This window comes from Phascolarctos cinereus, unplaced genomic scaffold (assembly GCF_003287225.1).
Source record: "Phascolarctos cinereus isolate Bilbo 61053 unplaced genomic scaffold, phaCin_HiC Scaffold_9;HRSCAF=440, whole genome shotgun sequence".
In the NCBI taxonomy this organism is placed as follows: domain Eukaryota; kingdom Metazoa; phylum Chordata; class Mammalia; order Diprotodontia; family Phascolarctidae; genus Phascolarctos; species Phascolarctos cinereus.
In genome coordinates, this window is record NW_027556402.1 from 149,590,419 (window position 1) to 149,602,793 (window position 12,375).

The 12,375-nt window shown below is 38.5% G+C and overlaps 1 protein-coding gene across 3 annotated transcripts in view; it reads right to left on the reverse strand.

The window, feature by feature from the left end:
* ATP10D (ATPase phospholipid transporting 10D (putative)) overlaps positions 1–12,375 on the reverse strand; it is a 113,246-nt gene that overhangs the window by 38,037 nt on the left and 62,834 nt on the right. For all 3 annotated transcript variants that reach the window (XM_020990572.2, XM_020990562.2, XM_020990582.2), the window contains 6 exons: positions 9,549–9,634; positions 7,599–7,705; positions 7,168–7,299; positions 6,550–6,677; positions 6,208–6,460; positions 1,872–2,110 (listed from right to left, as the gene is read on the reverse strand). In XM_020990572.2, coding sequence (XP_020846231.1) covers positions 1,872–2,110; positions 6,208–6,460; positions 6,550–6,677; positions 7,168–7,299; positions 7,599–7,705; positions 9,549–9,634 — 945 coding nt within the window. The remainder of the gene's footprint in view (positions 1–1,871; positions 2,111–6,207; positions 6,461–6,549; positions 6,678–7,167; positions 7,300–7,598; positions 7,706–9,548; positions 9,635–12,375) is intronic.

Genomic DNA, 12,375 nt, shown 5'->3' on the forward strand with positions numbered 1-12,375 from the left:
TAGCCAATCTGATAGGTGTGAGGTGGTACCTCAGAGCTGTTTTAATTTGCATTTCTCTAATCAACAGTGATTAAGAACATTTTTTCATATGTCTATAGATAGCTTTGATTTCTTTGTCTGAAAATTGCCTATTTATATGCTTTGACCATTTAACAACTGGGGAAAGACCTGTATTTTATAAAATTGACTTAATTCTCTATATATAACTTGAGAAATGAGGCCTTTATCAGAGATACCCATCACAAATTTTTTTTCCCATTGCCTGCTTTTCTTATAATTTTGTCTGCATTACAGACTTACATTTTGGAAAAATCATCTTTGCTGCTGACTGGAGGATGCATTGCAGTGGAAGATACCTGACGCAGGGAAATCAATTAGAAGGCCATAGCAGTAGACTAGCTGAGAGGGTCTGAACTAGGGTAGCATCAGTGTGAGTGGAGAGAAGGGGAAACATCCTAGAGCTGTTGTTAAAGTAGAAATAGTGAAATTTCACAAGAGATTGAAGATGGGGGATGAGTGAAAGGGAGAAATGGAGCATAAAAATGAGAATGGAGAATGGGGTTCAAAAATTGGCAGCTCAGCGTTTAAAAAAACTTCTGAGAGATACATAGGATTAGGTCCTTCCTTGAGATTGAACTTCCTGGTAGGCAGCAATAGAATATCCTCTAAGGCCACAGGAAGGCCTGTCTAACAGCAGATAGGAGAAGGTGAAGGTATGGGATATGGGTCAGGAGGCAGGGGTAACTTTCTGGTCATGGAGAAGGCCCTGATTTGGGTTGGGGGGAAGGGACAGGAGATGGAAGAGGTCTTATCCCCCAGAGGATAGCCTGGCACTAGAGATGGCCCTGGCGCAAGGCTGCACTGAAGCAGGAGGTAAGTGAGGTAGTGAACTCATCTGGAGTCAAAGAACCTGAGTTCAAATCCTGACTGTCATTGTGTGACTTTGGGAAAGTCACTTAATTTCTGTAGGCCTCAGTTTCCTTATATGAAAACTTAAGTGAGTTGGACTAGATGACCTCTACAGCTATGATCCTGTGATCATTGCAAAACATACCAAAAATTATTTCAAAATAATATTTTATTGTGAAAGACTTTTATGTAGCAATACCCTGAAACTTAAATCAAACAGCCTAATTTCTTCTTTTTTTTCCCCACTTTTTGGTGAGGCAGTTGGGGTTAAGTGATATGCTCAGGGTCACACAGCTATTAAGTGTCAAGTGTCTGAGGCCAGATTTGAATGCAGGTCCTCCTGGCTCCAAGGCTGGAGCTCTATCTACTGCTCCACCTAGCTGCCCCAGCCCAATTTCTTCAAAGAAGCACTTTGTCTTAGCCTAGTATTTACAGTACCTAGTAAATAAAAGGTGCTTAATAAATGCTTATTGACTGAATGACTGTAAAGTAAACGTGTCCCTAAACTTTCCAGAATCCAGGCATATACCCTGCCGGATACTACAGTGTCCAACTACAATGGCTTGGAGAGAATTCTTATGAGAAAGGGGCTGGATAAGCCACCCCAGACTGTCAAAGAGCAGCAGAAGCTCTGTGAACAGCCCTCATGTCTCCTTTTCATCCGTATGGACTGAGGGAATGAGACACATTAGCCTTAAACTCAAACCTTCTTCACAGTCTTAACATTAAAGCACTGCCTTCAAGGCTCCATTTCATCCGATATACACAAGCTGTCCCCTCTTCCAAGTCAATGGAGCCCATCTTCAAAAAAGACAAACACGGGTTTTGTTTGTTCAAATTCACTGCAGTCAAGTACTCTCTTTCCAATCACACAAAGGTGTTTTGATTTGGAGCAAGAAGGTGTGTGTTCTTCCAATATAATTCTTGTCTGGGTAAGATTCAAGACCCATATGCATACTTACAATAGGACTACTGAAAGCTGCCTGTCTGGAGAGAGATCCATCAGTGACGCCATCTTCTCCTCCTAGGGCCAAACAGCTCCCAGCAAGCTGATTGAAGGACTTGCTTTCCAAAGGCCCATTATTAACTGTCCTGCAGCTGTGCGCCTTCGGTTTTGTCATATTGCTGAGAGAGCCGCTAGGGGTGTCTGTCAAATCCTCATCTTCAGAAGAAACCTCCTGGTAGGACTCTAGCCTCTTGGCTGGAAAAAAATGACACTTGATAATTAGGGTACAAGAAGATTTGCTTGCTTGTTGAATGCTGGACACATTTATTTAAATGTAAGGTTTTTTCGTGGGTTTTTTTTTGTTAACGAAAGAACCATTAGCAAAATAAAGACTTGGATTTTAGCCTAAATCCTGCCACAGACTGAATCTGGGTAAGTTACTTATCCTTTCTACAAAATAAGGATAATAATCCTGCTTTTACGAGGGTGTCAAGAGAATGAATTAGAACATAAATGAAAGCACTCTGTGTCCTTAGGAGGAAAATGGCAATGGAAACATGTCCATGCTGTTGTTAAAATCTAAAGAACACAGCCACTGATTCTGTATATTTTGATTGCTCTCTTTACTTACCTCTGGGGCCATAAGCCTAGGAATTTAACCTCTCTAGGTTTTAGCTTCCTTAGTTTCAAATGCTCCCCTCTTCCTACCTTTCTTACTACTGTCAAGGGCACCACCATTCTCCTAGTCACTCAGGACTGAAACCGAGGTACCATATTTGCCTCCTCACTGACACTCACTCACTCTCCATATCCAATCTGTTGCTCAATCCTTCCATTTCTATTTCTGTGTCTTTTCACTGGCTTTCTCCCATGCCTGGAATGCCGTCCATAATTCTGCCTCTTGGCTTCCTCCCAGTCTCAGTTCAAATCCTCCCTTCTTTACGAAGCCTTTTCTCTCACCCCTCGTCTTTCCCTACCACTGCCAATGCCTTGCCTATGAGACTGTCTGCAATTTATACTGTCTCTAATGGGGAAGATAACAGAAACTGTGTATATATGATGTGTATGTATAAATACACCATATGCATGTATGTAGTTGTTTCCTTTTGTCTCCCCCATTAGAGGTCATGGCTTTTTTGTCTCTCTATGTATTCCCAATGTTTAGAAAAGTTCCTGGCATATAATACGTGCTTAGTAAACTCTTGCTAACCTAATTGACTAAAATGAGGAGTTTGCATTAGTTTATTTTAAAGCTTCTTTTGAGTTCTAACTTTCTGATTCTGTGAGTCAATAGCTAACCTTCAATGTATTTCCCCTCAAAGTTTCAGCTGGTCTCATTTTTGCAGTTAAAAATATAGCAAACCTCATTACGTGACGTGTGGAGAACAGGGAATTCTTGTGACTAGAGTATTACCATGGCTTCTATCTGCATCGTTGGCCTTATCTCTTACCTTTCCTTCCTTTTCCAGGAATCATCCATCCTGGCCAAGCCAGCCTACTCCTTGTCTCACATTCTTTCCTTAGCTTATTTGTTTACAATTCTCCCTGTCTGAAATAACCACCTTACTGCTCTCTATATGTTAATGCCCACCTCTTCCATGGGGCCCTTTTTGACCACATCCATTCCCAGCGATTTCTTTCTTTAATAAACTCCTATATTATTCATTGGCCATTAACATTTATCTGACATTTGCTGTTAATAACAGTAACAGACACTTTCCATTTCTAGAACACTTCACAATTTACTAAACACTTTGACATTCATCATCTCATCTAGGACTCACAAAAGTCCTATCAGGCAGGTAGTGCAAGTATTAATACCTTCATTTTACAGATCAGGAAACGGCAGCCAGAGATAAAATGATGTGCCCAAATTTATACAACTAGTATGTAGTCCAGGTGGGATTCAAATTCACTTCTCTCGACTCCAAACCCAAGGCTCTTTTCACTACTACCTTTCAACAGAAAATACTATTCTAAGCTGTTAATTACCTTTTTTTTGGTACATTTTATAGATTTAAAATTACTTTTTGTTATTTTTCAGTTTGCTTCCCAAACTAATATTGAGGAGCATATAGGGAAGAGACTAAATAAACAAAAAGATCCTTGAGTTTGGGGCCAAACTCTTACCATTTTTGAGTCCCAAGGACTCAGAATAAAACATGGTAGGCACCCAACAAAAACTCATTTTTGATGTTAATCTTTTGCCACATTTGGATGATTAATCTTTAAAATTAGTGCACTATACTCTAATTAACATGAAAATTACCCTGAAATATACTTCAGGATCTTTCAACACTTTGCATGATAGTTATGGTCAACAGAATCGTAGATACTTAGCTCTTACTATAAAAAACAAGCCTTTTCAATAGGAAGAGATAGAAATATATCAGGATAATAATTAGTAAAAAGGAATCTAATGGAATATTAACTTGGAATGGGAGAACCATAAAGCAGTGAAAGAAGCAAAGGTATCATCACAGAGTCAAAAAATTTCAGAGTTGGAAGGGCCCTTGGGGGCTCAGTGACCAGTCTAATCCATGTCTAAAAAGTAAAACTCTGTACACCTCACTCAAGAAATGGTCATTCAGTTTTTGCCTGGAGACTGGAACACCCTGTTTCTTGCGGCAGTTCATTCTACTACTGATGCGAGCAGGAGAAAAACATCAATACATATTGTACCTAGTGCAGTATAGTGGCTAGAAAGCTGGCCTTGAAGCCATTAGGACCTCGGGGAAAGTCCTGCCTCTGCCACATACTGGCTGCGCCACTCTGGCTCAGTCCCTTAAATGCTCATTGCTCTAGATAGCTCTCTAAGACTAAAAATGGCAAAGAACCTGCACCTCGCCTCAAAATTTCACAGACCAGTGAAATTACAAGTCCAATTCTTAGTCCTATTCCTATCGCTCCTAGATGAAGATATCAGTTTGATCTTTAAAGGGGAAAAAAAAGATAATAAGGTGTTAATATAACAGGAAGGGGACTGCCTCAGTTGGCCCTTTTCTAAAAGTGAGATCCCATTCCAATGATGTTCTGGGCTCAGTGGAAGATTATTCAGGAATTCAGAGAAGGAGGAATAGTCAGTCAATAAGCATTTATTAAATATATAATTGGCGCCAGGCAGAGAACACTTGGCCATTAATATGAAACAGGACAAAACTTTTGGAACTAGTCCTCTAATTCTGCCTGAATAACCAAGAGATTAAGGTTTAGTTCAAAGTATAGTTTCTTTACAGATTTCCTTAATGTAGGTGAAAGATTTCTTGCTTCCCTATATATGCTATGTAGATCATAACAAAAACGGACAAAGAGGTGGTCCTCCCTCTATCATGGGGCTCATGTTAAGTTCTCCAAGTTCCTCCTTCATACATTTCCCCCTAAACATCCTCAATACAGAATATATTAGGAAGTGGGACTGTTACAGTAATAAATAGCTGATGGCATTTTTTAATGTTCTTGCAGCAAAATAAAGGAAATCACAGATCCTTGAAGGACTAAAGTAAGTATCTGAATATAAAAAAAGGAGAAAAGCTCCCCCGCTGTTTCACTGAATGCCTCATCACTAAAGAGGCAGGATTGCTCCAGCACTCAATGTCTTATACCATTGGTTCACTCATACTAACAGAAGCTGGTAGATGCCAGGGTCATATAAAAATCTCTCTTAACTCCTTGTTTTTTCATTCTGAACTAGTAAATACCAAATAAAATGGGCTTTTTCATATACCAGAAGATTATACACGAAAATACGGATTCTTATGTACATCTTACTTTTCTTTTAAATACAGGATAATTTCAACGTGTGACTTTCAAAGCTGTTGTACTTGTCTACAATTCTCTGGCTTTCCTTGTTTTCTTTGGTGCGTTAAAACAAGATGTGTCTTTTTTCCTTGCTAGTTTATCCTTATTCCTCATCTTGCTTTCACCTATCTGATATCCCCTTTCCACTGGGAAAAATAAAAACAGAGTACTTGTAACGAGTACACATATTCAAGGAAATCTAACTCCTACACTGACCATGTCTGAAAATGTATGACTTATTCTGTGCATTAATTTTCTAAGAGTAAAATGTTGTATTCATCTATCTAATCTTCCCTCACCCTCTTTTTGAGAAAACCATCACAATTCACTTACTTTCCTTTATAAAATCCCCACCATTGCTTTGAATGATCAAATTTCAGAGGGAAACCACACAGGTAGAAATACCCACAATGGTTAATAACAATGGTTTGATAAATTCCAGCCATTTAAGTGCAAAAAACAAAAAAAGAAATCTTTGGAAAGAAAAGCTAAATAGCAACAGAGACTTGTGAAAACAGCAACAAGGGTATATGCATATGATATTCAATACCTACCATTTTCTTCATGACCATAATCAAAACCAGCGATACTACACCTCCGGAAAACCATTTTGTTCTCAGTGAGGGTTCCAGTCTTATCAGAGAAAAGATACTGTATCTGCCCAAGATCCTCAGCAATGTTCAGTGCCCGGCACTGAATGGTGGAATCCATTTTCTCATTATAGAAATCAATGTCACTTTGAATAAAATAGATTTGGCCTAGCTTGACAATTTCAATGGAAACGTAGAGAGAGATGGGGATCAATACCTAACAAAGCAAAGAAAACAACAGAAACTGAGGGAAGCCATTTGGTAACAACATTATTCTACATCCATAGCAAGAGGGACAGATGTTACCTGTAATAAAATAATCATGGTCCAAAACATATAGAAACCTGCCAATGCTGGTGATAAGTTATGTCCATCAGGCTCAGGCATGTTAAAAAATGGAACAGCCTCATAGCTGCTCAACCAAATTCCATGACCTTTAAAACAAACACACACACAAGAATGATTAGACAGTTCTTACACAGTTCTTCATTCCCGTCTTCAATCTCAGGTGTAAGAGACTAGCTGTATATCATGGTTGAGTTTCATGCATTTTCAGTAGGATGCAAGGGAGGAAAAAAAAACACCACAAATTTTTCTATGGGTTTGTCTACTGAATGAAGATTCCGAAGTTTTGCTCATGCCAACACATGGATTCACTGAATGCTTTAATTCAGCTTTTCTAGGGTAAAGAAAAAAAAGATAAATCTAATAATAGGAAAGAAAAAAACTGACTGTGATTAAGATATTCCAAGAGATGATTATTCCACTAATGCAAAAAAAACCCCAAGAATTCTCAGCACATTTTAAACATGTTTATTTATAACACTTCCTTGAAGATGATCATTCCTAGACACAAGATACTTGTAATTTAAAATTATGAAGAAAAGCTTCTACACACAACTAGAGAGAACTGTATCGACTTACCTAATGCACCAGCAAAACACATTGAGATAAGAAGCAGGACGCACCAGAGGATATCAGTGTTTGCTCTTCTCTCTAACTTACTACGCTTGTAACGAGGCCCACTATTGTTCAACATTGCTTTAGTTTCATGACCTGGGTAGATAAGAGAAGATATTTCACTGTTCCTTGTAGAGATATACAAATCAAGTAACAGATACTGCGCTAAGAACATGCTCTTTAATCAAGATCTGGCAGGTAAGAGAAAAAAAAAACTTTCTTAAATCTGCTTCTTCCAAACTCAGTTAGGAAAAGATGATCACAACTACACAGATTACATCCTTCTATTTGGCAGAATGATGTTTGAACAATTCTACTTTAAATCAAAAAAGCAACTTTAAAATAGTTTTTTATAACATGTGAGACAATTATAAGGAACAAAAAGTTTAACCAACCTGCATAAACCACAATGCCAACCACAGCCTCTGTATTTCTAATGGTGCATCCTCTAAGTAATAAATTTTCTTTACTGAGACCAATGCGTTCCTTGCTTGGATGTTCTCTATAAGAAGTATAACACATGAATTGTTTTTAAATAGCAATGGGATTTAAAGTGATATTCCAACAGCAGGTTCCAACTAGGCTTTGACTTGTTTAAAAAACAAAACAAAACAACGGAGGACTTGGAAAGAATTATGGTTCTTAATACTGACAAGGAGCAAACACACAAATTATTTAATCCATTTGTTTTCCATAAACCAGAGTTTGCTTTATTCTGAAAAATGGTGGGTCAAGGCTCTCCATAATTTCTGCTATTCATTATTAGTGCATTTTCTAATAATGCACAGATATACTATGAAAAAAAAACCAGTTGATGAATTTCTAATTTTTACTTATCCAGCTCTAAAATTCTATGCGTAAAATTATGCACAATTCACAACCAGGAAAAACAGGTCATGTTTACAAGTTCCTAAAAATCATGCTCAGCTTCAGAATTCAAAATTGAGTTTCAAAAAAGTCATATTTGCTACTCAAGAGAGAAAACAGCAGAGTCACTGTCGCTGATGCACACTGAGAAAGAAAGAACATTGATCTTATCAATTACATCTTCCATCACACACAGAATAAACCATGGTCCCTCCTGAGAAGATTTATATCAAAAAGAAGGGGAACAATCCACAGATTTGTCAATTTAGCCTGACAATTTATAGACATGACAGATAAGTATGTGTGGGAGTGTACGTTTGTGTTACATATCATATATGTGTGTATATAAATATATACACACACTCCACAAATATACACAATGATCTATACACATGTGTGTACATATGTGCAAACACACACATATATACATATACCACATATGTTTTCAATATATTTCACATATGTGTGCATTTTCAATTTAAATAATATGTATAAGTATTTACTCTGTGTAAGGCACAGTGCCAGATTCTGGGATTCATAGACAAAGATAAAACAGTAATTTCCTTTAAGGAACTTCTATTCCACACCACAACATATACATAGACAAGGACATAGAAATGAAGAGCATGTAAGATGGAATCACATGACATAAGTTTTTAAAGGTAGGCTGGAGCCAGATTTTGAAGGGTTTAAAAATGCCACACAATGTTTTTATTTTAGTCTAGTGGCAAAGGAAGACAACCGTAGCTTCTTTAGAAAAGGAGTAATATAATGAGACCAGTGCTTTAGTAATGTTATTTTGGCAGCTGCGTGGAGGATGAGAGGATACTGCAATAGTCCAGGTGAGAAGTGATGAGGGAATGGCCCCATGAGCACAGTGAAGTCATGTATATCCGTAAAGAGTTCTACGTCCTTATCGTCATATCGATGTCATAGGCTTCAGTTATTCTAAGGACAAGATCTAGATCTGTGATTTCCTTGATAAACAAACTGCTGGTTGAAGAAACTCCCTTTACCAATAGAGGTCTGTACCTCTTTTGTGATTTATAGCTTTAGAAAGTTGCCCAGAGCATAGAAGTGTCAAACATGCAGCCCTGGTCTACAACACTTAAGTGTGACCTGAACCAGATTAAAATGAAATTGGGAAATGTTTAACAAAATAAATAAAATACAATTGTTGATTTGTGGCTTTCTCAGTCAATCTGCACCTGCAGGGATCCCTGTGTACATTTTAGTGGCTTTGTTTCCATTCTGAGTTTGACACTACTGGCCTGGAACACTGAGAGGTAGGCCACTTGCCTAGCATCACAAAGCCATGTATGAGAGGTGAAACTTGAATCCAAGTCTTTGTAGCTTCAAGATCAGCTCTCCATCTGTGCCATACTGCCTCATTATCATGGCAATAGATAAAACAGATAAATCCAAGTTCCTCCTGCCTCTCCTTTTCCTCCAATAAAAATAAGACCTGAATTACTTACAGAAACCCTCGAAATCTGTTGAGGTCATTATTAGGACTTTCACATTCTATCCGACTGGAAAACTTCTCAGGATCAACTTCAGAGTCCTAAATTCATAAAACAAAACAAAAATCAGTTCCAGTCTAAAACACTGAGATTTGTAAGAACTCTATCAAAATTCTACAATTATCCCCCAGGGGGAATTAAAGGCAAAGTTGACAATCCTGGATTTCCCCAAGGACTTCCACAATCTGATACCATTTGATTTTTCTTAGCACAGCACAATGCCTGGCGTGCAGCAGGTGTTTAATAAATGCTTACCGACTTGATGATTTGTTTCTAGTCTTACCCAGTACAACTCTCCTGCATGCACTCTATGCCCTACCCAATTTGGAACACTTACCGCTTTCCCTAGGTGCCCTCCATTTTCCTGCTTCAAGTTTTTGCTTAGGTGATTTCCTGTGCTTGAAATGCTATTCTGCCCACCTGTTGAATTCCTACATATACTTTAAATCCCAGCTCAAATCCTACCTTCTTAAGGCATCTATGCCTCCCTTACCTCTTCCCCTTGCATTGGTAACTGGTAATGATTTTCCCCTCTTTGGCCCTCACATGCTACTTTTTCCCCACCTATCTTAGCAATTGTTCTGTTCTACATCTGTTATAATAGGCGTCATAATTCCATACTAGGTTAAAAGTTCCATGAAAGTAGGAATTGGATTCTCACCTTACTCCCTGCACAGTACTCTGAGGTACAGAGAAGGCAGCTAGGTAGTGCCCCATTAATTAAGTTCCAAGTTCAATTTCTAGCCCATTTTTATTTTTCTGGACTTGGAGTCAGGAAGACCTGAGGTCAAATCTGCCTCAGACATTTTCTAGCTATATGACCCTGGGCAAGTCATCTAACCTCTCTGAGCCTCAGTTTCCTCACCTGCAAGATGGGAATAAACACCAACAACAGTGCTGTTGTGAGGATCAAACTGAGACAACGCATATGAAGCTATCTGCAAACCCTATACAAATGGTAGCTATTAATATTATTAAATATTTTGCTGAATTTGTATTTCAATGGAGGCTCAGTGGATAGAGCATTGGGCTTAAGAGTCGGGAAGTTCTGGATTCAAATTTGGCCTCACCTACTAGCTATGTAACTATGGGCAAATTAGGTAACCTCTGTCTGCCTTAGTTTCCTCATTTATAAAATGAGAATAATAGCACCTAAGTCCCCCAGGGATAAAATGAAATAATATTGCAGGGATAAAATGAGATATTTGCAAAATACTTTGTGAATGTTAAAGTACCATGTACATGCTATGATTTTAATGAATTCACATAAATGCAAATTTAACAAATGTTAGGTGATGTTGGCCTTTGTTCTCAAAGAGGACCAAAATGACATCTCTATAGTAGAGTCATGTTTCGTCGTGTCTGACTGTGGCTGATCAGACCAATATGAGTACAGAATGTTCTACCACAGATCGGGCACAAATAGTCCATGTGAACATCTGGGGTAGATTCTCCAAATATGCGCATCCTGCATTTCCTTTGAATTCTTTCAATTTGAGTTTCTTTTGAGTTCTTTCAATTCTGCTTTGCTCATAGAGCACAACACCTTCTCTGATGAAGGCATGCCATGCTGAGCGCTCCTGTGCCAGTGTCTTCCATGTCACACAATCAATTCCAAAGTTCTTGAGAGAGACCTGGAGAATGGCCTTGTATTGTTTCTTCTTCTTCTTTTTTTTTTTGGTGAGGCAGTTGGGGTTAAGTGACTCGCCCAGGGTCACACAGCTAGTGTCAAGTGTCTGAGGCCGGATTTGAACTCAGGTCCTCCTGACTCCAAAGCTGGAGCTCTATCCACTGCACCACCCATCTGCCCCTCCTTGTATTGCTTCTTCTGACTACCATGTGAATGCTTGCCCTGTGTGAGTTCTCCATAAAAGTGTCTTTTTGGCAAGCGTATGTTTTGTATTCAAATAACACGGCCAGCCCATGGGAATTGTGCTCTCTGAAGTAGAGTATGAATGCTTGGCAGTTCAGTTCGAGAAATGTTAGCTCAGTATTTATTGCATGTAGACAGCACTGTGGTAGGAACTAGGTGAGAGTAATTGGCAAAATTTTCAAAATTGGTATACATTTAATCTGAATATTCAGTTTATGAGAACATTCTAATCTCTAGCCATTTTGGATTTACATCTCCACTGTAATGTTGTTGGACATAAGAAAGTCTATTTCTTTCAACTTAAAAGAAAATCTCGCAGCAGTTCATAAGATGAGCTGAGATAAATGTCAATCTGAATGTTAGGGAAAAGGCCAAGAATCACGTGCCTGTGGCTAAAAAACTAAAACCAATAAACAAAATCCCCCCAAATCCAAAGCTTGCTTTAAGAGAAAAATTAGAAGAGAATTATTTGCAACATAAAAGAAGGCAGTGTGTATGCATAATGGAAAGAGCATGGGGACTTAGAGTCTTGGGTTCAAATCTCATCTCTGATGTTTACTAGCCATATATGTGTAATGGAAAGAACACGGGAGCAGGGGGAAGGCTGGGGTCAAATCTTGACTCTTCTCCTTACTAGCTGGGTACTCATGGACAAGTCCCTTTATCTTTCCCAATGACAGGGAGCACATCTGTAAACTGAGAATAATAACATTTGCACTACTTACCTCACAGGATTGTTGTGAACAAAGTACTTTGGATGCTTTTCAAGCAACATAAAAAGGTGAACTATTACAGGAGTGGGGGGGAAGGGGTGTGGCCCTGATGTGATTTCATTGATAGGAAACTAATTCATGGTATAGAAAATCCTCTCACTGATGCAAAGCAGCAATTGATCTGTGACTTATGGTC